The sequence below is a fragment of the Triplophysa rosa genome, linkage group LG6 (assembly GCF_024868665.1).
Source record: "Triplophysa rosa linkage group LG6, Trosa_1v2, whole genome shotgun sequence".
Taxonomy (NCBI): domain Eukaryota; kingdom Metazoa; phylum Chordata; class Actinopteri; order Cypriniformes; family Nemacheilidae; genus Triplophysa; species Triplophysa rosa.
Window position 1 is genome coordinate 22,163,966 of NC_079895.1, and position 26,932 is coordinate 22,190,897.

Below are 26,932 nucleotides of genomic sequence, written 5' to 3' on the forward strand. Positions count from 1 at the left end.
CACGTATACCAACACATCAAATACAATGCACGAGCACAAGACAATAGACACGAGGGGTTTTTAAAGGGAGACAAACAAAGGAAGGTAACGAGGGGCGTGTGAGGAACATAAGACATGGCAGGAAGGTAATACGGGAAACGAGAGGGGCGGGGCCAATGACGAGACACGAGAAAGCACATGGCATGTCCATGGTTAACACCCCATGACTTTCTCACACTAAACATAAGGGATCTGTCACGATCCTGCCACAAGACTAGAAAATCCTGAACAAGAAGGCAGGACCATGACAGGACTTTTACATGTGATGCTCATGTGCATCATGTCACAGTTCTGCGTTTTCACCTGTTGTCACAGTTTACAGGGAGACAACAATCTGAAATCATTAAGTTGCTGAAGTCTCTTTAAATTAAAGAGAAATTCTGAATTCTGAAAATTATACCACATCAAATCCTCTCCTTTCCAAGCTCAAAAAAGGTTTATTTTCATGATTAGACCCCCTCAAAGTCCATAGCACTTTTGTGCTACAGCATTTTTTCGGAACAGGTCCTCAGTGATCCACCTGCACTCTAAACACTGAATCACTCCATTCACTAACTCCCTACAGAGCACTTGAAGAAGGTATCTGTCCTGGCCCTCTGAACAACCACTTACGCTTGGAATTAGAGCAAAAGAGCAGATTGTGGCCTAATGGTTAGAGAGTCGGACTCATGACCAGAAGGTTGCCGGTTCGATTCCCAGGGCCGGCGGGTAACAACTGAGGTGCCCTTGAGCAAGGCACCTTACCCCTACTTGCTCCCCGGGCGCTGCAGTGATAGCTGCCCACTGCTCCGGGGGTACGTGTGTTCACCACTTGCTGTGCGTGTGTTCACTACTCTCTGGATGGGTTAAATGCAGAGGTCACATTTCGTTGCCTTGTACTTGTGCAATGACAATAAATTGAATCTAAAAAAGATGGCACCTGAGAGCTTTGGGCAATGGAGATAAAGGAGCATCCGACTCAACAGTCCATATTTTATTCTGCTGTAGTCGCTATAACTGAGGTTTCCCTGGCAATGGTTGCCAGGACAGACAGGAGGATGTAAAGAAAATCGGAGTGGCCGGGGGCGAGTGTGTATAATGAAAGAAAAAACAGTGACAGCATGTGTGTGCCTCTGTGAGATAGAGAGTAATGGACACAAGTGTGTGTGGTTGGGCTGAGTGATGTAGTGGACAAGGCAATAGCCCTGCTAAACCTTGTTAATCTTGTTGAGGGCTTCTGCTCTAAATTCCATTAGCAATGGACTCGCTTTCTCCTGCTGACCCGAATGAGATCATCAATGTGATGGGTGTTTGCGTGTAATCTGTATGGTCATGTGAAAACCAATGCGTGCCTCGGGTATGGGTTTTTCAATCAGGGAGTTTTGGGTTTGTCCACTGGCTGTCTGTTCCAAACAATAACTTTTCCAACAACGGTCCCACTGGCGTTATGATTCTGAGTCAGAGGTGAGACAGAATGACTCTGCGGTCCAACGCAGCAGTCTGTCAGCTCTCCACACATCAGAGAGGGAGAGAGATTCAGAACCACTGGAATATTGATTACAAGTGATTGTTTTCACAAAACATACAAGCCTACACTAGAGTTTAAGTTTTGGGTTACTTGAGTGAAACGTTTCTCTAAACCTTATAAACATTTTGATCTGAAAGTGTATGCTTGAATGTCTGAAATTAGTTTTGTGCGCACATTTCTTTCATGACAAAATTAAAATGACATTGAATAAAAACGCTTTGGATGACTATGACTGAATAATGAGGAAAAATAAACAGAAGCCCAGAATAGACAGGACACACCTCAAGAAGCTAGTTAAAAATGGCAAATTTTAAAAATTCTAGGCAAAGGGTGGCTACAACAAAGATGCCAAAATTTAAGTCTTAAATTCTTTTGGATTTTTTAAAATCACATAATCGTAATCTTATACAATTACACATTTCAACATAAATAGTTACTTTCATGTTTTTCCATTTTTTTATGAGTTTACTATACTTCTAAAATGTGAAAATAAACTTTTAAATAATAGTGTATATGACAGCATATTATGGTTGGTGAATAACTGAAAATGTGTCTTCTGTGTTCTGTTAAACTGTTCGTGTGTGTGTTTGTGTGTGTGTGTGTGCGTGCGCGAGTGCGTGCGTGCGTGCATTGGCAAGTGCCTCCCAATACGATATATCACGATAGATGTGTCACGATACAATATATTGCTATGTATTTCGATACGATACACATTTGCGATATATTGCAATACTTTAAATAGAAAATGTAAAAAGTAGAGCTAGAAATACAACATGCTGTGCACCACCGGGGGTTTTCTGTAAGGATAAGTGTAAAAACATCCCTTACCTCTGCAGAGTGGCCATGATGTGCGATGCATGGACCTTAGATCAGAGGTTTGGGTTCTCAAACTGTGGATTGCGCCCCTCTAGTGGGTAGCACAGGGGAATAAGGTGGCTCACGCAAGTCACTTGGCTGTTGTGGTGCATTACAGTTAAAACACTGAACATGGGCAGTATAAAACCTCTGGTTCATCCGTGCTGTAAATGTGCTGGTGTCACATCCGTGAAAGCACAATAAATGCCATTGTTACTTTTCTTAATAAACTTTTTGTCTAATGCACTGCAGTAGCCAAGTGACTTGTGTCATAACTTGCAAAGCCTACAAACAGCATTATTTTATATAACTCATTACTCCATGACTTATTTTGAAAACCAAAGCACACCCACACATCAGCTCTGAGAGCTCCAAGCGTTCTTATATTTTTCGCCATGCTCGCTTCCACTTACTTTTGGCCGTATGTATATGACATGATTTTTTTTAAATTATCGATAGTAGAGGTATCACTATCGATACACTATTGAAAAAAAAAATATTGCGATAGTTGCATGTATAGATATTTTTGCACAGCCCTAGTGTGTGTGCGCGTGTTGTGCATAACAGCTTTGGGTGTGTGATTATGAGCGCAATCATCATTAGAAACATAATCACCACCTCAGAGCCAATGCAGCTGATTTCATTCCACAACTGGTCTACTCCATTACAGCCCTGTTCAATAAAACCAAACCAACCAATCTCATATTTTCCAAAGAAAGTGCACCGCATCAACATGGGGTCTAACAGAGCACTCTATGATGCTCTTGGCACAAAATCCTGCTGAGAAGCCCCTGAGCGAACCCCTCTAAACACATTTCACAGCCAAGACAAGAGAGTCTTTGAGGTCTGTGACTTCAAAAAATACACACAGCCAGGCAAAACTCTAGTCTATAACAAAAGAAAACAGGAGCAGCGGCATTTCGCACTTCTAATCCGAAAATTCATCTACATCTGTGGTTGATTATTTCATTGTTTCATTGTGAGCACATTTCACTGTGATTGTGCTGTCGGTGGATCTGTAATCGACGAGCCCCCGTCACAATCAGCCGTTAGTATGTAAATATGAGAAAACAAATGAAGTGACTACATAACGTAATTACATTCTGCATTCCATTCGTCCTAATACACGTGGTGGGGAAACATGAATATGTGGGCACACATACATACACAGCATTCATACAAAGGGCCGGCTGACCTCAGCATACCGACTTTGTGTCCATTTCAAATGCTTTGGTGATTTTCCCAGGCTGCTTTTGGGGATGATACAGAGCATCTATTGAGCTATTCTTGGCTTGGCTTTAAACAGAGTCTCTGACAGTCCACTGGAGCAGAAGTGGATAAAGCAAAGGCAGGCCTGAGGGAAGAGAGGATGCTGTCCATAATGGACAGGAAGAACAGAGTCGCATTGAGAAAAAGCAAAGTGTAGATAAAGAACTCTAATATATACTGCAATATACTGTATATAGGGATATTGTGCATTGAAGAAAAATCTTGTTTTTCCACTGTGGGCTGGATTATTGCTGAAGTGCGAAGACCTCTGAGATTTTGAGGTTGAAATTAAAGACAATATCACAGGTGGTATGATTAAAACAACTCAATGCGGAAAATTTAATTTACTGTGAGCTTTGAAAAAGGCAAGTCAACGCTTCAATAGTAGGAATTATCACGAGTCCTTTTGTCACTCTTGATCTTGTCCACCGCTATAACCAACAATAAAGCCAATACAAACAGAAACAGGGTTTTTCCTGCATAGAGAAATTGGAGGTGGCTGCCTCCATCTAATGTCTTGCCGCCTCAGGCTCTCGCCAAAATTATGTTGTGAGTCTTCACAAGAAATGCTGCGTGCATTTAACAGACTGTCATTTGTAACTGCAGTTGCGACATCACGCTGTTTCGTTATCAGCACACTGAGGCGCTAAAAAGAGTTCCAGAACAAGAGCGAGCCTGTGTTTCACGGCTGTTTGTTTTGCATCCAAGTACGTTTAATTTCTTGATATTTCTTAAATTAACATGACGTACATCATTGTAATGTCTTTAGCTGTGCAGCTGGATCGTTGAATCAGCATATACTGTACACAGCGAGTTAGCCAGTATGAACACACATTGCGTTCAGAACGACTTGCACACGATCATTTGAACCGATTCATTTAAACTATTGAACTTTTCAGTCACTAGCGAATATAAGAGATCTTTGAGTCATTTAAAGTTAACCACAGAGAATGCAAGCTGTGAATGAGCTTTGCTAATTTAGAAAGACTGGTTAATTCAGTTGGCTATTGTGGGCTGAAAAGTTAGTTGAAAATGATAAAAAAAGCTTTATTTGATTAAAAAAATTCAGTTTGGTTGAATAAAAGTAATGTTTTATATAACTTAATAATTGTCATTTTATCTAATTTATTAGAACTTTTAATATGTCAAACTCAAAGTCACTTTCGTTAAGCCACTTAAAGGTACGGTAGGCATACGTGTGTGTGTAAAAGATCAGGATGGCACCACCTCCACCTCATTTTGAGCCAGGAAAAACCCTGAGAAACATCAAATCTTCAAGATGTAAATGTCTGTTTCCCTTCTCTGAAATAATGCCTTGAAGTCCTCTTGTCATTTTAGGACGGGGTGAGCGATGATCCAATTAGGCTTATCTCAGATTAAAGCCTTCGTCCTCAGCCAAGTCCACTGTAAAGACTGCAAACAAACAGCAGGGTCCACAAGCTTTCCCATCATCTGTTGCTGAAAATGATGGCTGACCCATTATGAAGCTTTGAATTTGACTCGGCCTGATAAAATGAGGTTTTATGAAATCATAAATGTAGCTGAAGGGGGCGCATTAAAGGCAGAAACACATGATGAAATGACTCCAGTTCTGGCTCATACAGAAATCATTTACTTCAGACAATCTTGCTAGGCCAAACAAAAGCAACATACTCAGCTTTCATAAAGATGGCACGGAACAGGGTGGCGTGCTCATTTAAACCGTTTATTTTAATGGCATGGCAGAGGATCAGTGAATAGATGTGCAATATACACAAGGGAATTTTTGCCTGGCTCTTGTATCATTACATGAGTCACCAAACATCTGCTCTACCGTATCATATTAAAGAGTACAAGCTTAGATGAAGGCAGTCTTTTGAACGTGAAGAAAGATGAGTGATGTGGCTATGAGACAATTCCAAACTGCTAATATTTATTCCCATGTGCTTATCCAAACCAAAGGGATGGAGAGCAAATGCAAAAGACCAATTCAAACGAAACACGTATAGTGGGAACTACAGTGTCACAAATAGAATTGCAGAACACAAACGACCTGACAATTTCTTAAATACTGTGCACCAAAAAGCAACAATTAAGTACATTTGTCACAGCTTATGTGAAAAGCATCCCCATAAATGTATTTCTTGGTGACCTTGATAAAAATCAATTTTCACTCTAATGGAATGAAGTAGAATGTTTTAGAATGAGAAATGAATACTTACGCGGCTATTGATTGATTTGAAATGCCCAGTTTCGACTCAAATGTACAGTAGCTGCATGGAGGAACTATAACTGTTGGCCAGAACAGCAGTGAAATGGATTAATGGATTTATCATCGACTTTTTCTTCAGCACCCACGTGCTTCTCCACATGTCTCTATCTGGTCTTCCCACTATCTCACCGTTTCTGGCCCATGATCCCTCTTTCCAGCTTCCTCTCCCACTCTGCCTCATATGAAATATACAATGTTTGGCCTGCTGCAGACTCACTCAATTAGACACGGACCTCTAAGGGGTTCTGCTGCTCCTTTCATCCATATATTATTACATAACCGCCTTCATTACAGAACACAGCGTTTGGCTTTCGTACAACTTTAGTCTCCTCACATTTTTCCCACCACACCTGTTATGTTAAACTCCTTCCATGTGTTAGTGTATTGTTTCACACATCTGTGCCTCATCATGACATAACACTTTATGACTGCGCAGCTGTATGGGAGCCTTGGACTGAGGGGGATATTTGCTCTTAATAATTATCTCCTCATCGAATCATGTTATGCATATTTATGCTTTTTTATTTGTGAAAAATCTCTGAAAGCAGATTTGTTCGTTCTTGTTCACTAATGTTCTATAATGGATTGTTCAACAATCAGTGGTCTGACTCAGAATACATTCGTTTTCAATGGCACATTAAAATAATTCGATAAATCTAAATACCATAAAAGCTTTTATGTTTTTAATGTGCATGTATATAGGCCATTTTTTATAAATATCAAATAGTGAAGGGAGACAAAAGTAGGCTTGAGGACATTTTCGTTCTGTGCTTGTACAGCTCATAAACTGGCAAAAGTGTCCCTGCAGACTCAATTAAAAGACTGCCAGAAGAAGCCTTCTATCCATGACAATTTCACCACACTGTCCTGGACCAATCCAAAATAGATATGAAATATTTACGTTTTAGAAACCGGCCAAAATTAATTTACATAAAATTTGTTTACATAGAGAAAGCAAGCGAAATAAAACAAGAATGAATCTAAATGTTTTGTTAACATTTTACAACAAGGTCTTCCAACATAAAATAACAACAAGCACTATATTTTTATAGCATTTAATAAAGTTGATTAATGTTATAGATAACACAAAAACAATTGTTTGTTGTCCATTCATGTATGTATGAACACTTTGCATTAAACTAATGTTACCATAAAAAGCTTTTAATGTAAAATAAACAACAAGTAACAACAAGTTTATTGTGGGTGTTTTATGCATTGTTAATTCATAGCAACCAATGCAGGTAACGAGAGTTGCCTAATGTGAACCCTATTGTAAAGTGTTACCGATGTTTTAATATACAATCTTTAAAAATATATTTTTGGGGTAAAACTTTTGTCATTTCTGGGAGCAGGAGTCAAACCCAGCTGCTAAACACATAAGCTGGTTTTGATCAATAATGCCAGAATTTGGTGTGAAGAGCAGCAGTTTGCTGTTGTTTATCCTGAATTTATTTTATTATGATATTGTTAATACTTGTGTTTTATTGATTTACACCAAGGATACTTCAAATAATTGACCCCAATCTATTAGAAACAATGAAGAAATTTTTAAAATAAACCCTTCATATGCGTATCTTTGTTTTATACACAATCACACCTTACAACAAGTACACAAAACACAACCACACCTTACAGCAAGTAAACGAACAAACAACAAATGTGTAAACCATGTAAAAAGATACTGAAATAATGCAATCGCTATTCCCACATTTAATATAATGTAATGCGGTGAATTTCTCAGAAAATCTTGTTCCGAGTTGCCTACCTACATTTTTGTTTGAGTTTTTGGTAAAGGATTAATACTATGACGCAATAACAAAACAATAAGACAATTCTGTCGTGATGAACACGTGACTAATTCCAACACTGTATCAAATCAATTCAGCTCGTTTGCACAGTGGACAGCCAAAGTGTTCGTGAAAAACAAAACATTTCTACACAATCACCACGAAATACAGGAGTCCCTATTGTAATTGTCGCTTGCTGCTTTTCCATGATACACGGAGTAGCCTACTGTTATGCACAATAATGCAAAACACAATCCAATACAGCGTTTACAACGCTGTTGAAAAAAGAACACACACGCACGCACGCACGCACACACTGAGCAGGAACAATAGCACAACAATATCATCTCTGAGATGCGCTGCCAGAATCCTTGTGACATTAACATGTAGGCTATGAACGTAAAAAATGACGTAAAATACATATTCGTGACGGTGTTCTTAAGCCCTTTTCTATTGCTATGCTATGCCGCATTTTAAATTCCTATTTTTGCTTAACGCTCAATGTAGACAAAGGATTGGACAAAACCTAGTACCATTACCCTAACGTTACCTGTGTTTAACAGTACACGTTACCAAGAAACACTCTGGATATCTTTTATTTAAGAATACATCAAGGGTTTTAAAACTTTGATCCTTTGGAAGCGCACAGTATATAAGTTAAATAATGCATATGAAAAGAGCGACTCACCGTCGTGGCAGCTCAAGATCAGTAGTTTATTTTCATAAGTGTAGCGCGGCTAACTCAAGCGTCGACGCGGCAGTTACAGTTAACATCCTTTGTTAGCGGAAGCCTTTGCATGCAACGCTTCAGTCTTTCATTGAGTTTACTGGGATCTAATGCAAAAACGTATGTACGTTAACCCTCCAGTGTGGCACTGCATCACATAATTTGTCCAGAACCCTTTAAAACGATTCCGTTCATTATATTGTCGCTTTTTGGATTCCCTCTGAATTTCCTATCTTTCCGGTGTACTGTCTGATGGAACTCACTGTTTTCATTTTTATCCACATGCTCTGTCTTTGGACTGTACCATTTGCTTAGGATGCGGGGGTGGCGCGGTGACCGGAGGCGGCGGGGGGAGGTGTGGGGGTATGTGTACAAAGAGGGTCTTAGTGAATGAAGTGCAGTCCATTCAATATAATCGATATAAGTTGCGTATTCTTATAAGGATATAGCTAACTAAACATGAAACATGAAGTCTAGTTTAAGGACATCTTGTAAGTTGGTGATGTAAACTTCCCATGTCTTCTAAAAAAAAAAAAAATAAATAAATAAAAAAATTTAAAAAAAAAAAAAATGTCTTCTATAATGATGATCAGTGTAACGGGGGGATAGGGAGTGGTCGCATTTTTCAAAATGACGGGACATCTTCGTGTAGCATGTGCGATAAATGTAATGCAGGAAGGAAACAAGTAGTGACTTTATGATAGTGCTGTTTTTTACTGTGGTATTATAATGTGAATAGACATATTTTACAAATAAGCAGTTTTATTTAACAACAAAATCAACCAATTGGAGTATCACAGCAAGAGAGTTTTGGCTTAACACTCCCTGGCGCTGTCTAGTGCTGAAACAACACACATCTATTAATAGATAACAAGCTACATTTATCCAAATATTGAAGTCTGTTCTAAATTACTAAAGACCATTCGTGAGGTTACAAACGAATAACACAAATGCTGTATATAAAACACGATGTTTTTTATAAAGCGATGCGGATGGATGGCTACTGATCTGTGAAATACACAAGAGTTCAGTTTTTCTTTATCTGGTTTCAACAGGCTGCTGAACAAGCTCAACTTGTTTCATTGGGCTGCGATATTGAAGCACTAACGCCCCCCAGCGTATAACAGACGCAGCAATAATACAATAAAACATTACTGATTACACCAGTTAAAGCATGACTCGGTTCTTTAACTATTCCATATAACATCAAACTGGAGGTAAGTTGCCAGTTCTACATTCTGAGAATAAATTAAAGGGTCTTTAAATTTTTTAAGTTAAATTGGTTATTGCGTTGATCTGTTACGGTTTATAAGTGATGGGGAATTTTTTATTATTTTATTTTCCATGTTTCAGACAAAAGGTTTAGATTCTGCAACTGTTTGTTAGCACTGTGATAACATATATGATTTAAAATAATGTCATCTTTGAGTTTGGGCTCATAATGCATACAATCAAATTCAAGAGACAGAGGAGGACATTAAAGCAGATTTTAAAAACACAAGAGGCAGGATGTATGAGACGTGTACAGATACACGTGCAAACTGATCCCTCTACTGGTGCTTTATTGTGACTGTAAGTAAACTTTCTTGTGTCTTGTCATATGCACATTGCGCAGTTTACACAGGGTTTACTGGCATTGAAATGTATGAAGCAACAATTTTGCAAAGATACAAAACAGACACACACCAAGTAAATAAAGTATGCATAATGTACTGGATATCTGTGTATCAGTGTGACATGACATAAAATGAATTTAATTTATTTTAGGGCAGCAAGGGCACACATAACTGATGTCATACATAATGTACATTGTGTTCTCAAAACAATGAGCTAGAAACCATTCTGTCAAAGATTAGACATACTTAAGTCACATGAGAAGTGAAGTGTTTGAAAAGTCAGTAATAGTGTCATGAAATCCACAGGTGTGGAGAACCCAATTGCAGGCAGCGGGGGATGAAGGGATTATGTTAACAAGGTTAACAAGGATTTTTATTTTAATAAACACAAAACAAAACCCACAATGGGGGAAAACATAATACAATAAGATAATCACAGGACGAAGACTAACTAACACTAAACTGAAAATAAACAACACTTGACATAAACTAAACTGAACACTTACTAGACTGACGGGGGTTTTCACAGCAAACAGGAATACGAGCGTGGGAAAAACAGGTAATCACTGGACACATCAAGACATGGAACTCAACCAAAGACACCATATACAATGACCGAGCAACAAGACAATGGAACATGAGGGCATTTTAAAGGGAAGACAACTGAAGCGTAATCAACAAGGGCAGGTGGGAAACATTAGACACGGCAGGGAAGCAATACATGAAACAAGAGGGGCGGGGCCAATGACAAGACACGAAAGCACATGAGATGTAAAAACGTAAACAACTCATGGCTTTCTCACATAAAACAAGGGATGCCGTGATTCTGCTACAAGATCAAGAAAGACATGACAAGATGGGGCAGAATCACAACAAATAGTTGTCAAGTGATGCATAACGGCATTACACATTCAAGGAAACTTGAAATGGCAAATCCAGCTGCCAGGTAAATGATACAGATTTATATAAAAAATGACCACATTGCACTTTCTATGTAGCTGTTTAATAAGAACAAATACAGATGCAATGTTTATAGCTTGACTGACATTCATCAGTCAACATTTGTTGTATTATAGGCTGGCATATGGCAATCATATTAGCATTACTGTTTTATTTTAGATATTTTAAAATGCCCACATTATGCAACTGATGAAAGGTGGGTGGGTGGTTGAACAGGTACTAACTTTATCATTCACCCTGTAAACTTTGGTTGGTACTTTGGTATATGTTTAGTATGCTTCTGGGATATTGCCTAGTGTTACCATTATTGTGCATGTGTCAGGAAAGCCTGAGGAGAACTCAATTGCAGGCAGCAGGGAATTAAGGGGTTAAACAAAAAGACTTTATTTAAACAATAAACACAAAACAAAGACCCACAATGGGGTAAAAACAGGAACAAGGATAAACACAAGCACAGAGCAAAAACTAACTAAACACTAGACATGAACTAAACTCAACACTTACTGGACTAGACACGGAACAGCAAAATTGGCACTGAGGCACAAACGGCAGAACGCACGGGTGGCACACTGAACACAAGGCAACTGGAAACATACAGAACACGGACCGAACGTAATACATGAGCACAGGACAATGAAACAAGAGGGCATTAAATAGGGTAAGACAAACGAAGGATAACGAGCAAGGGCAGGTGTAGAACATAAGACACAAGAGGGAGACAATACAGGAAATGAGAGGGGCGGGGCCAATGACAAGACACTGTAGAGAACGTATATTATTGTCAAAAGTACAATAATATGTTTCTCTCCACACATAACCAAAGACTTTGTCATGGCTCTGCTACAGGACCAAGAAAAACATGACTAAGGAAGCAGAGCCATGACAGAAGCCCCCCCCTTTAATGAGCACCTCCAGGTGCTCACCAAGGGGTAGACGGACGAGACAAGACAGACTGGGAGACAGACAGGACAAGGCAAAACAAAGAAAACAAAATCAAGGGCAGACAAGACACAACAACAACAGGACTAGGGTGGGACATCAAAAATAACAAACAAGGGAGGGGGGGTGGGGCCAAACAAGGGCCCATAGGGGGCAGTCCATGGGGGTGGGGAGAAGTCCCAGTCCCCGGCTGCGCTCGAGGGCGCGTAGTCCTAGGGGACTTAGGGGGAGTCCTGGGGGGGACAGTCCTTGACCCTGGGGGTCTCCCCGAGGCCGGCTTGGCTGCCGGACTAGGGACCGGCTGGAAGGCCGGCTGGGCAGGGCTTGACGCCGGCTGGAACACCGGACTGGACGCCGGCTGGAACACCGGACTGGACGCCGGCTGGAACACCGGACTGGACTCCGGCTGGAACACCGGACTGGACGCCGGCTGGACCACCGGACTGGACGCCGGCTGGACCACCGGACTGGACGCCGGCTGGACCACCGGACTGGACGCCGGCTGGATCACCGGACTGGACGCCGGCTGGATCACCGGACTGGACGCCGGCTGGATCACCGGACTGGACGCTGGCTGGATCACCGGACTGGACGCCGGCTGGATCACCGGACTGGACAAAAGACTGAACACCGGACTGGACGCCGGCTGCACCGGACTGGACACAGGACTGGACACAAGACTGGACATCGTGCTGGACACTGGACTGGACACAAGACTGGACACCAAACAGGACGCCGGCTGCACCGGACTGGACGCCGGCCGCACCGGACTGGACACCGGCCGCACCGGACTGGATGCCGGCTGCACCGGCATGGACGCTCCTCCGCTGCGCCTCTCCCTCCTTCTCCGCACCACCGGATCCATAGCCGACCTTGGCGAATCCGTGGGGACCGGAGGGAGTTCCGCAGCGGAGGAATCAGCGGATGTCATCCCCGGATCCCCTCCCGCTCGCTACCGGCGCCACCAGAGTGAACGGGGACCGTGGAGCTCAAGCCGGAGGGTACCGAGTCCCTCCGGGCAGCGGCAGTCAGGTCGAGGCCCTCCGGCGTGATCGACCGCGAGGTGGAAGTCCCACGTGGAACCCCACCCCCGGGATCGTCCCGGTTGGCCACGAACCTGACCATTGCCGCGAACCCTAGGGGACCCAGCAGCCTCTTCTCAGACGGGGTGAGGCGCTGAGTGAGGCAGCAGTTGATGATCGTCTTCAACTCTGCCTCGTTGAACTCAGCCCTCTCAGCCACCGCCGAGAATGCCCCGGCGAACTCCCGATTCCCGTAGTTCCCCTGGCGGAAACCTAGCAGCAAGCGGGCTTGAGCGGACCGTGAGGACGACGCCGTGCCGTCCATCTTGCTGCCCGCTGGGTTCTGAATTGGCTCGTGTATTCTGTCGGCTGGATCATTCAGTCACGGTTCTCAGGGTGAGACACAGAGACAAGGACAGAGGACCCAAATGCAGACAGCGGGTAAGGGGTTAACACAAACTTTAATAATAACTAAAAATACAAAACAAGGACCCACGTGGGGGAACATAACAAAACATAGCAACACGGACAGGAACTAACTAGACTGAAAATAATAACATTTGACATGAACACTGTAAACTAAACTAACTACACAACAAGAACTCACCACGAAGACAAACACAACGCAACAGAACAATGATCCAGCACGAGACAGAAGACACAAGGGCATTATAAAGGGGACAAATCAAGAGGAAGCAGGTGCGGGGCATGAACTAATTAACAAACAATAACGAGGAGACGAAAGGGCGGGAACAGAGACGCCACACCGGAGAGTGGAAGACCAACAGGGACAAAACGTCACTCTCCACATAAAACAAGAGGTTCTATCATGGTTCTGCCACTAGGTCAAGAGAAGCAAGACAAGGTGGGGCAGAACCATGACAGCATGCAACTGATGGCTATTGGTTTTGAAATAGTAATTACATCACTTGCCAAATCCTGGTACTTAATAAATGTTTGATCCATGAACCACTAAGTAACTGCCTATGTGAGTCTAGAGAACCACGAATAAACCAGAACCATCTGCTAAAATCCGAGTGAACATTTGTGGAGAAGCTCAGGAGTTTATGGAGTTCGGTCCACACCAATCCTCAACTGAGCCAGTATTTTGACATTTTCTTCTTTATAAATGGCAAATCATGTAGGTCAGTTATATTCACAAGTTTTGCGACCTGTCACAGTCAATTTCATTCACAATGTTCTCACAACAACGTTGTTCAGTTACCAACATTCTTCAAAATATCTTCTTTTGTATTTTGAAGAAGAAAGAAAATCATACAGGTTTGAAATAACAAGAGGGTAAGTATATGATGACAGAATTTTCATTTTTGGATGAACTTTGACTTTAACAACACAGGTTATAACTTATTAAATACTGTAAAAACTAAAAATTGTGACTACTATTAAATCACTTTGCGTCTTTGTGAGGGCAAATATCTCAAGGATCTACAACCAATACAAAAAGTGTGACACATGAAAAACAATGACTCTTTTTTGAATACAAGATAAAAGTATCTTGTAAAAAATAAAGTTCAAAACATTATGCGCTGATTAATTTCTCTTCCTTGTTTTAATGATATAAAGAAGTATGCGTAAAAAGTGCATAATGTAAACATGGTAAACTAGTCCTGCAATCTTTTAGCTAGTGTGACATTAAAATAATGTATTCTGGTAATCTTTTTAAACCCAATGGGCAAGGTCCTATGAAAACAGCCCAAATTCACCTTTTATCCCAGCATTTAATTTAGGCAAATTGTATTAGAGTTTTCGGCAGAGAAGCAATAACACACTATAACACTTGCAGTGAGCAGATCGTAATTATTAGTATTGGGTTACTGTGCGGCCTCGGTGGCGTGACATAAAAAATAGTGTACTGCCTCTTTAAGACTGCGCTATTGTCATTGGTCGCTGTATCCTGTGTGCGCTCGTGTAGGTTCATTCTATTCCACGGACGGTTTATTACAGGGCATCGAATTTAATGGACCTGCATTAAGGCAAATAATTAGATATTGTGACCGAATGCTCTTTTGACACGTCTCGTGGAAATCATATAATCCGGCAAAAGAATGGCTGAATTACCAATGGGGAAAGGGGTTTCCGCAGGGAGGATTGCGAGCAATGTACAGAAAAAAATAACCAGGGCTCAGGAAAAGGTAAGCACATTTTTAAATGCGGCTTCAAATACATCATCGTGATATTCAGGGTTGCTTTCATCTGGCACGGTGTTATATATCTCTGCGTTATATAGATTACATGACGATCGTAGGCTACATCTAAAAGACCGTCGCTGTGACGTCCCCAAAATAATGTCATTTATGCGATGAGTCGGAGCTCTGAATAGATGCGCTTGAACAGAAAACACATCTTGCCAAAAGCGTCAAATTGTCCTCTACAGTTATAGGCTACGTTTAAATGCATGAATGTATTAGCCTATTTGAAGGCGCAATGCAAGCAGCCCAATGCCTATGAGGCTGCGCCTGCTACGCCGGTTTAGAGAGCACGATGGTCAGCTCTAGATATATTTCGGTTTAAATTAATCAATTTTAGAGCAATAATAGCTATAATACCTTAACTCTTTCAGTGCATGATAGCAGCTGCAATACTGACCCTGATCCTGCATCACTTTAAAAATATTGATGCGGCCCAACTGTATACTGTGTGACAACACTCTAGGGTGGATCTTGTCGTTTACAGAGGTCACTTATGACCTGAATGATATTTAATGCCTATCATGGCTGCGTTATCACAGCACCATACTCGGATTATAAATGCATAAAAAGTTACATTACCTTTCATCTAAAGCCCTGCAGAAGCTCTCTTGCGGGTATTGATTATGTCCAAAATATATCAGGCACTTCAGATAAACAGGCTTTTAACAAAAACGTGTGTTTTACTGATCCAAACAAACATTCCAGCAGGATAAATGTTTTTTTTTCTGTTTTTAAGTGTCAGTCAAGGACATCATGATTCCTTGCTGCATGGTGTTATTAGTATTACTCCAGCTCTAATAATCACTCCAGAATGGAGGTACTAGAAAGGTCTTTTACAACACAGGAGGAATCAATACGGTTTCATCTTTCATCAGGTTCTCCAAAAGCTTGGCAAGGCTGATGAAACTAAAGATCTGGCATTTGAAGAGGGTGTGATCAACTTTAATAAACAGCTGGTGAGTTTTATTATTGTGTTTAATTTGGAAGGGGTTTGTTAAGATGTCCTAAAGCAATCTAAGCATTAGGGACCCTTGCCTACTACGCCCTGGTGTGATCTTCTGTATGACCCTGTCTCAGTTTGTCCTCTTTTCTTATGTGCTTACATAGGTTGAGGGTACCAAACTGCAGAAAGACCTTCGGGCCTATTTGACTGCTGTGAAAGGTAAGACTATTGATACAAATTTACATTTGTCATATGTGGACTTTCTGACATTTTCACTATTTTATACCAGCCTGCCTTTCTGATTCCTTTCTCTTGGTTTCCACAGCCATGCATGAGTCCTCTAAACATCTCTACGAGTGCCTAGATGAAATGTATGAGCCGGATTGGTATGGCAGAAAGGATGTGGACTCCCTCTTTGAGGTTATTTTTTTATTAAGGCTTTGTCAGCATTATGTAAGATAGTTTAAAGGTGATTTAGAAGGAAAATGACAAAAACTCTCCAACATTGTGCGGATTTCTTTGTGAAACATTTCTTTTTTTCAATAAGACCCTTTTACATTGCTGTGCCCTATTTGGCTGTTTTCCATCTTTTTTTTCTTTGATCCCATAAACCACACTATTTTATTTAGCTCTCACAAACAACCTTAATGCATTTTTTCATTCATTTCTCCAACAATGAAAACCCACAAGGCCTCTCGGTAACATGTATTACCTGTTTTCATTAGCCTAGCCTAGCCCATTCATTTTGCTTATCGGTTTAAGATAATTACGAGAAGAAAGTGTAAAAACAAAATATACCTGTCAACGCTGGGATGTAACACATTTTTGTATATATTCACAACTTCTCTTAAAGACCTTATGACATCAGAATTTAAGTTTTATTGCTTTTAGTCCATGTGTATTAGTTTGATATTATTTGTACACTGGTCAAGTCCTCCTAAAAGCAAATTATTATTAAGTCATTAAACATTTTTTTAGGTGTAGTATGTACAGTATTTATTTTTCACGGTAAAAGAAAATATTAATGACTCACCCCGCACCCAGAGGCATATTCAAATTTTGTCATTTCAAATTCTTAAGACAACAAAGTGATGTAAACTAAAGGCTATTATCTATAACAAGAACCAAATGAAAGCTAAAATAGAATCCTATTAACATTATGAGTGTTTGATAAAATTTACAAGACTAAGCCGATCTCTATTTTAGTTTACTGTCATTGAACCTTTGCTTTCTGTTGTTTGAAATATCACGTCTATTCCTCGTGTCTTGCATGCCCAACATTTTCCCTTGATTTCTGCTTTTTTGAAAGGAATATTACAGTATATGCATTATGGGAGTGTGGAAACAGATGGGAGGTAAATCAAGGGGTTTACATTTGTTTTACACCTGTGTGCATTGTTTATTTTCACATCTTATTGTTGCTTAAAAGCAGATACAGAGAAGTACCGTAATTAGAAGAAAATATTATTTAACAGTTGATTCTTGATCTAGAATTAGCCCAAATAGCTTTACAACATCCCGCTGCTTTATAGTTAGATGCATGTGTTTGTTTGTGAACGTCTTAACAAATTGTTTACAATAAGTTTTGTACCATCCAAATAAGCTATTTACAATGTTGTACTTGCATTACAGGACTCAGACCTCCTCTGGACAGATTTCCATCAAAAATTGGTAGATCATGCGCTTATATCCATGGACACTTACTTGGGCCAATTTCCTGACATCAGGGTACAGAGTTCCCATGTTTAAGATGTTTAACATGTTCTGGGTTATTAGCATTTACTGTTATTATTAAATGCTGAAATTTTCTAATATCTGTGTAATGTACAGGCTCGTATCGCAAAGCGTGACAGGAAGCTGGTGGACTATGACAGTGCTCGCCACAATTATGCTGCAGTAAACAAAGGCAAGAAAAAAGAGGGGATTAAGATCACCAAGGTAACACTGGACAAAACATAAAAATGGAATTTATTGTAGTCATGGTGTTTATTAATTTCTTGATGAATTCGACACCTTCTGTAATCACTGTATACAGTATGTGTTCATGTATGTACATTATTGTTCACAATCTCTCTTTTTCCGTTTGTAGCCAGCATCTCTGCTGGAGAGAGCCGCCCCAGGCTGGGCTCAGGGGATCCTGTCGGCCCATAATGTAGCGCAGACCAGTCTCTCCAGGAGTCAGGTGACATTTCATTGCTATTACTTGTTATAAGAGTTATAACTGGCCAGTATTTTCAATTCCCCCTTTGTGAAGAGGACAATATCTTCTTGCCAGGCCAATAATGAGTAAAGGTGAAATGAGATTCCCTGCATTTTCGGGCCGAATGTATGACATAGAGAACTAAAATTAATTAGTGCTGCTCACACAAATAAATAAAATGAATTTCACTCCGTTTCATGTTATAATGTTATTTGTGATATTTGTTTTAGGCAGAAGAAGAGTTGGAGAGGGCACAGAAGGTGTTCGAGGAGATTAATATAGATTTGCAGGAGGAACTGCCATCACTGTGGAACAGGTGTTGTTTTAAACAGTGTTTTAATCTCACAGAGCCTTATGTTTGATTATTGGCATGAAGTCAGATTTCCGCTAAGATTCACTCACTTAGACAAGAAGGTGCCAAATTGACCATTATGTAAAACAACAACAACAACAACAACAAAAACATTTTTAAGTGAAATTTGATTTTTCTTTTAAATTCCGTGTGCAACAACTTTCAGTTTTAGTTATCAGTACGGTCTGTCCTCTTTTCCAGTCGTGTCGGCTTTTATGTGAACACATTCCAGAGTATGGCTGGTCTGGAGGAAAAGTTTCACAGAGAAATGGGGAAAGTGAGTTCAATGTAACACCATTCAGTGATATATTTGTTGCCGTTTAAATTAAATATTATATTTGCTGATGGTCAAAAAATATATAAATAAATAAAATATTGAAATTAAAATATGAAAGAAATAACCTCTTTATATGTTAATTTCCCTTTTCATATTTCTTTATTACAGATTAATCTGAATCTGAATGATACACTGGAGAAATTAGAAAATCAAGATATGTCCAGGTCAGTCGCGTTAAAAATGACATACATAAGTATAAACAGCCCAAACCAGCAGTGTTAACCATGCTGGTTCATTTTTTACCCATGTTGCCTTCTAGGTTTATAAACAGACATGCATATGGCTATAATTTAATTACACCATATTTAAACAAACAAATAATTGAATAAACTCCAACACCACTCTCACAGAAAAACAGGTAGCCAAGGGGCGAGGACATCAGCACCCCAGACGAGGTAACAGTGGTGACCCTGCAGTGCTCTGTGTGTTGAAGAATTTGTATTCGTGCGTGTGTATGTTTGAATGTATGTGTCTGCATTCCCTCTTATTGAAGCTTATGTGTATGTGTGCTGTCCACGCTGTGCAGCAGCAGGCGATGTGCACCTAGACAAGGGTTTGTCACGTGCAGTCCTATAGGTGCTTCACAAGTAATAATTTAGAGCAATACTTTCGCATTCCAACATTGTGTTACAAATGAACATTTGTTAAAGATGATGCTTTCATAGTACTTGAGTTCCCTGCATGAATAGAATGACTTTGCACAGGAAGCAACCGCATCTCAGTCTGCATGAACGATTGTTACATATGAAACTGTCTTCAGTGCAGTTATGGAGAAGTTTTGGCTTTTGTATTCCTGTTAGGCTAACGGTACAAACCGGTCATCTTATATGAAATGGCTTGCAGTTTGAAGCATGCCAGAGAGGGGTTCCTTACAGCAGTCTTAATGTATTAACATAAGAATCTATTTTTTATGCTGTAGTGAGAGAACTGAAGATGCCAATCACACTTTGAGCCCAGGAGGACCGCCAGCCATTCCCAAATCACCATCTAAGGTCATTTGTGTTTGGAATGTTCATTTTTTGCTTAAGAAAACATGGTACCGCTAAACAGCACTCATTGATTTCTCATCAGTCTTTGGGTTGGCATCATTAATACTGCCATCCACTGTGCTTCAGTTCTCATTTCTTGACACTTCATGTGTGTCTACAGCTAAGGCCTGCCGTCCCTCCGCCTCCTAAAGTTACTCCATCAAAGGACTTGAAGCAGGAAAGCATAATCAACCTGTTTGGAGAAGCTGCCACTCCAGACATCAGTGTCACTTCGCCAACCCAAGTCAGCAGTTTTTCCTCTCTTTTGATCTAATCCTATCTTCATTCTAATGCTGTTAAAAGTGGAGCCAAAGAAAATATACCTGATTTCTTGAGTCAGATGCATACACATTATCAATGCTTCCTCTTTTATAATTATGCTTTTTATATTTTTATATTGCATTATATCTCCTAAAAGCCTTTTAATTCAAAACAATAATAATGACATAAGTTGGAAGTCGAGCCTTCATAAACAGTTCATTATGACTTGAAACCTTAAAACAACAGTGCGCACCGGACGAGAAGCAGCGCCGCGCGTCATGTCTACAGTACAACTCGCAAATAGGCAGTGCGTGGCTAGACGCTGTAGAAAGGAAACACAAGCACGCGCAGACATGCGGTGCATTCCAAACGGAATATATCTCCCTCTGAATACCTCGGTAAGGGGACACCAAACAAAACGTCACTCCAAATAATGAGAAAATTACTTTGTTTTTATTGCTCCTTTAGCCAAATGAATTTTAAACGGACAGATTAAGAGAGACAATTGCGTTTTTCCCTCTAGAGTTTACACATCAAGAGCTTCAAAGGGAGTAGGGCATAGGGATGATCACTTCGGAAGGGAACGCAGGGAATGGTTTCTGCGCGCAGGCGGTTAATATGCGACTGCGAGTTGGGTTATTACGTTGCATATAGATCAGTTTTTTGCGATTATCAGTGTAAGTGTATACACTGACAAAAGGGTAATAGTTACTTGAACTTGAGATTTATACTGGGGCACAGCGGATTTATAATGGGGCATGATGGAATGCCGCTCTATGACACCAGAAGAGCCGCACACTGGCGGGGAGCAGAGCGAGATCGTCAGCCTATGTGCCGCGGCCCAATTTAACCCCTGACGAAAACTATATAATGCCTACTACAAGAAACAATAACGTTATGTAGTTCAACATTTTATATTTGTAAGCCCTTCATATTTGAATGATTTCTACCATTTTTTATATGCATTTTGTTTCGCAATCAAATCCCTTTATTGTCACTCAAACATACAGTATACACTAGTGCAAGAGTAGGTGGAATAGTGCAATAGTCGGTTCAGTTCCGACCAACATAGCAGTTCTCTACACAGTTATACCAGAGATTTCTGAACAGTGTTTAAGCACAATAATACAACACATAATTTACATATCTGTATAAACATAGTACACACAACATAATATACAGATAATGTACAATGTGCAGTATATATATATATATATATATATATAATCTATATATAATATTGTTGGTTAGTTGTAGTAATGTGAATGAATGAATGATTTCATTGCAATTCATTCACTTATTTTTTCCATCTTTTGAGTTAGTATGAGGCTCCAGCAACTGCTAATCTGCTGGACATGGACCTGGACTCACTTCAGGCTGCCACCACTCCTGTAGCTCAGGTCTGTCACAGTTACAGCAGTTAAAAGAGAATCCACTTCAAATCATGTTGTTTTAGAACTTATTGTGTTTAGCATACATGGTATACTTAAAAAAGTAAATGTGTTTAAAATAATTAACATAATAAGCATGTTTACTGTCATTTTACTGATTTGATTGGATAATTTTGAGGAGCAATGAAAGATCCAACCAGGGGGCTGGGGTGCACTTGGGGGCAAAAAAAAGTAATAAAAAATAAAATGCATGAACATAAGTTAAAGGAATTTATATTATTTTTAATATTTTATTTGTAAAACAAAATACACATTTCTAGTAATATCATGCTACAGAACTTTTTTTCCAGGTAGAAATTGTGAGTGGGTTGACCTCAGATATTTTTGTGGACGATGGGGGAATGTGACGTCAAAAAGGTTGAGAACCACTGCTGTAGAATGTCTGTAAAATAACTGTTATTTTATGATTATTCTTTTGTTTTTTATTTGCTTTTCTAAAAGAATTGGGACTCATGGGAGGTGAGTGACATTTTGATTATGTTTACTCACAATTATGTAGTCAGATATTTTGATGGATTCTTAAACTAATTGTGAATTCAGTAATAATTGTATGTCTTTAGTGAATAGCCAAGTTATTCCAATGCATTGTAGGGCAGAGAAGACCAAACCAAATTGTAAAGAACAAAAATGTGCCCTTGTCAGACACTTGCAATTCCATTAAATTTCCTTTCACTGCAAGGCTTTCCTACATATATGCTTTAGAGATTGTAAATGTCTGTCTGTCCTGCTTTTGCATTTATAATTGTCCACGATATTAATGTTGCATGTTTCACATCATTCCATAGACTAGATGACCTTCAAAACTAAAACAAAAGAGTGTTCAGCTGTTCAAATTCTCATCTGTCTTTTTTCTGGCTCATCATTCTGTCCAATCCGTATAATCCCTGGTCATGCATTTCCCTGGCTCCCACATGCCCCGCCCCCCATAACTGCCCTTCTTCCCCCTCCCCCACCCACCTTGCCACATGTAGCAAGCAGGCAAGGAAGCTGAGGTGCCTCAGACATGGGACGATGATGGTACCCAGACTGTGCGCTCTGGCTGGGGTGATGATGGTACCCAGGCTACCTGGGATGATGATGGTAGCCAACCTGTGCATGCTCCAGCCGCATACACCACCTGGGATGATGATGATGATGGCTCTCAGCCTGTTCAGGGGGATGAAAATGATGCTACCCAGCAGGCCGAGGGGTGGGACGATGATGGGGCTCAGGTACAGTTCTCATAGAGCTAGCTAAGAGGAGCTGAGGGGATGCTCAACCGCGGATGTGAGCGAGAAGATGCTTAGCATGGCAATTGGGAGAATGATGGTAGCAGTGGTAGTAGCATTAGTAGTAGTGGTAGATGCCGCTGGGCATGATATGCTATGAGGATTGATGTGTAATTTGCATCTTGTTTTGTTTTCTCTTTCAATTCTCGGCTCTCTCTTGATATTTCACCCTCTTGTTGCTCGGCTCTCTCTGTCTTCTTCTATATCTCTCACTCTTTCCATTTAGCAGGCCACAGAAAAGACAGCTGCTCCAGAAGAGCCATCAGCTGAAGTGGTAAGTGTTGTTCAAGATGTTTACAAGTTAAAAAATACAAACACATTACACAAAGCAAAGTGTAGTTAACGAACAGCAAAATTCAAAACATACGAATCTGGCAACCAAATCTTAAGCAAGGTCTCCCTCTAGAGGACCGAAGGAGCAACTGCAAGCTTGAATGAGCTGTTTATTAATCACATAGTATTTTTATTGATAACAGACAATATATACCACATGTACCAATATCAACCACATGGGGAACCATAAGCAAAAGTTCTCTAATGTTGCGTTAAAGGGATAGTTCACCCAAAAATAAAAAATGTGTGATTATTTAATCACCGTCTTGTTGTTTAAAACATCTATATGTCTCTTTCTTCTGTGGAACACAAAAGAAGATGTTTTGGGAAATGTTTCAGTAGTTTTGTGTCCGTACAATGGAATCAGCAATGTTGTTTGGTTACCAGCTTTGTATTGCAAGAAAAGGAAAGTCATACAGGTTTGGATGACATAAGGATGAGCAAATGTTAAAAGAATTAGCATTTTGTGTGAACCATCCCTTTAAATCTTTTAACCTATACTTTGCCTTTGTAAAAGATGTTTCTGTTCTCTGAATTCTTTATATTAATACACATTTATGTGTTTTTTCTGTTTTTATTTTCACATATTCTTAAAATGTAGACACCAGAGGCACCCGCTGAGAGTGTAGAGATGCCAGAAGGCTTGCTTTTTAAAGTGAGTTTATCTACCAACAAATAATTATGCCTTAATTTACCTATATACTTATATATTATATACCACCCATTGTAAATTATGCCTTAAGTTACGTTTATACTTACATATTATATAGCACCAATTAGTTTAATATTTGTTCCCTTGGTCAAAAGTTTAAGCAAATTAAATATTATTTATTTAATTAATAATATTTGTATGCCTGCAGGTGAAAGCAATGCATGACTACAATGCCAATGACTGTGATGAGCTGGAGTTAAAAGCAGGAGATGTAGTGTTGGTGGTGACTTATGAAAGTCAAGATGACCAGGTTAGTATATAGACCATGTTGCAAGATTTAAACAACTGTGGAGAAGAAGCACTTCCCGTAACTGTTAACATGAACAACTGTTTTGACATTAACTTACATAAACAAAGATGAATCAATTAATAAAACCTACAGTATGTTGCTCGTTGGTTTGTGTAAGCTACTGCATTTAATGCTATATCATCTTATTGTAAAGTTTTACAAAAAAATATCAGATTCATTTGCTTTATTATACATATAATTCATAGGTCAAAGCCAGGAAATAAAGATCATTATGCATTATGTGCTTGCAGGATGAAGGGTGGCTGGTAGGGGTAAAAGAATCCGACTGGATTCAGTCTAAAGATCTTGGGAAAAAAGGAGTCTTTCCTGAAAATTTCACACAGCGGATTTAAGAGCCCGGCCGTCGGCCTGATCTGTGACACGTCTGCTGTTTCCCTGTGAATCCTTGTTTCACCTTTGAACTTTCCCTGAAAATGCAGAGATTAAAAACTGTACTACACAGACAAATGCAGAAACCGCTGGCGTAGCCCACTACATTTATGCACCCACAGGCAATCAGTTGTGTTACGTTTGTGGAAGTGGAGTTTGCGTTGTTGACAGGTCAGTCTTTCTGTTTTTTTATTAGCCTCCCTACAGCGTCAAGTGACACTCTGTTATTAAGTATTGCCTAGAAGGAACGTTATTTCATCTGCCAGTATGTTTCGTAACAAAAAACAGGAAATAGTCAAAAACGTATAAATCTTAATTGTTGCTTTGGAGCTCACAAAACAAGTAGTCTCTGTAGTCTAATACTGAGCACTTTGTGAGTTGCATGATGTTGTAAGAGCACTCTTTCAAGGAAACAGATTTTGACTGCTCAATGTCAAATATCTACGTTATTTTTTTCCCGTTCCACCCCGCTAGCTTTGGCCCTGTCTACAGCATCATATTTTCTGCATTTTTAAATCGGGAACAAAGAAAAACGTAAGAAAAAACATGAGACTAATAAGGTGTCCTGTGCTTCTTATTAACAGAAAAACAATATGCACTCATTCAAATGTAGTTAATATTGAAACTAATGAGGCTGACATATATAACCTCAGATTCTTGCTCAGGTTAGATGTTAATAAACCTGCGTGCTGTCTCTGACACTCAGCTTTACTCTATATATGATATAACTGTCCACAGATCCTTAAAAAGCCATTCATGGTATCTGTGTGATCATTTTACTTCACTGTGCGTAATCATTCAGTGAAATATGGTTTATATTCTGTGACCTACTGTCAGATGCTTTCTTTACTTAACATGTGATGCAATAATGTCTACACAGATCTTTATTTGTTTATGAAGTGTATTTATAGACGTGGGTCAGAAATATAGGAAAATTGGCATTTTGTGATTCGAGAAAGAAACATATTAAGACAAAATCGTGTGTAATATGGTGCAACATATAAAAGTCGTTCCAAATATGCATAATTCAGTCCTCTTACATTGTATTTAAAGTTTTATTTTTGTACATTGTGAGACAAATGAGAGTTGCAATGTTTAAGTCTACGTGCCATGAACATGAACCGGTGAGGTATAATCTGCTCATTTCATGTTTGGATCAGATCTTATGATCAATTTCAAAGCAAGTGCAGTTTATGAACTTGTAGATAGCCGGACCTTAAGTCTGTATTTCAGAGAAATTGATTCATCAGTTGTTGTGCTGAATGACAACTTGTCGTTTGCTTTTTGTTTGGTTTGCTACTCCTGATCGCTCTCTTCTCTCCTTGAGGCACGTACGCGTGTGTTTTTGTATCCTGTACTGAGAAATCAATGTAAAGAGACAAATTATTGCGTTATTTAAACTGCCAATGCGTTTTGATGGCCTGTCGGGCGTAATCAGAACGGATGGGAAACACATCCTCTTCCTGTATTTGAGCGCATTTACAATATTTGGTAGTCGTTGTGTTTGTGGCTGTAAACATTGTGTAGTTTTCTTGGGTTTTATCACTAAAATACAAATTATCTTGCCATATCTATATCTGTATTTAGTGTGAATGTGAAAAAGGCATGCTAAACTCCACGAGCAGTGTGTCAGTGTGTACTAACTTGATGTTTTCAGGCTGAGGTGATCTGGGAGACCAGAGCCACTTCATGCCACTATAAGCCATGAGTGTACTCATTCTACAGACCTGTGTCCTGCTAACACACCTATGTTAATAAACATACATTTTATGCTGTAATATGTTCTATGTGTTCACAACAAATATTTTTACTCTTTATTTGTGCAAATGTAAAGTCTAAGGGCGACTGAGGCTTGTCAAGCCATCCCTGAACCCAATGATCCAAACCACTGTTAAACAACTATCAGCATGATTTCCACAGGAATGTCCCCTACACATCACATGACTGAACTTTGTGTTAAACTATACATACACATCTTAGGTATTCTTTAAGAACATATCTTTCCTCAGTATTTTTCCAATCCAAGCATGTCCACCGCTGCAGGTCACTGTAGAACTCACAACAGGTCACTGCAAACACAATCACAGATTCCTTCATATCAGCTTTGCCAGCAATGTTGCTGCAATCATCCATTGTCAATTTAAGTCAATGCAAAGATAATGATTAAAAGTAATACTGATGAAAAA

At 39.7% G+C, this 26,932-nt stretch overlaps 2 protein-coding genes across 7 annotated transcripts in view; one reads left to right on the forward strand and one right to left on the reverse strand.

Annotated features, from left to right (window-relative positions):
- Nucleotides 1–8,716, reverse strand: part of tmem198a (transmembrane protein 198a) — a 41,923-nt gene extending 33,207 nt beyond the window's left edge. For both annotated transcript variants that reach the window (XM_057336240.1, XM_057336239.1), the window contains exon 1: nucleotides 8,397–8,716. The gene's annotated coding sequence lies outside the window, so the exon portion shown is untranslated. The remainder of the gene's footprint in view (nucleotides 1–8,396) is intronic.
- Nucleotides 8,717–14,859: 6,143 nt separating this feature from the next.
- Nucleotides 14,860–26,543, forward strand: LOC130555908 (myc box-dependent-interacting protein 1). 5 transcript variants are annotated; one of them, XM_057336453.1, is made up of 20 exons: nucleotides 14,861–15,125; nucleotides 16,058–16,138; nucleotides 16,290–16,344; nucleotides 16,451–16,545; nucleotides 17,758–17,853; nucleotides 17,956–18,063; nucleotides 18,215–18,307; nucleotides 18,556–18,641; nucleotides 18,879–18,954; nucleotides 19,123–19,178; nucleotides 19,365–19,409; nucleotides 19,934–20,006; nucleotides 20,164–20,286; nucleotides 21,626–21,703; nucleotides 22,196–22,213; nucleotides 22,726–22,965; nucleotides 23,249–23,296; nucleotides 23,957–24,010; nucleotides 24,216–24,317; nucleotides 24,608–26,543. In XM_057336453.1, exons 1-20 carry the CDS (start codon nucleotides 15,039–15,041, stop codon nucleotides 24,707–24,709), a joined length of 1,716 nt encoding a protein of 571 aa, XP_057192436.1. In that variant the 5' UTR covers nucleotides 14,861–15,038; the 3' UTR covers nucleotides 24,710–26,543. The 5 variants fall into 5 exon arrangements, with proteins under 5 accessions (XP_057192438.1, XP_057192436.1, XP_057192437.1 ...); XM_057336454.1 differs by having other exon boundaries at nucleotides 23,252–23,296; XM_057336455.1 differs by lacking the exon at nucleotides 19,365–19,409 and having other exon boundaries at nucleotides 14,860–15,125.
- Nucleotides 26,544–26,932: the final 389 nt, after the last annotated feature.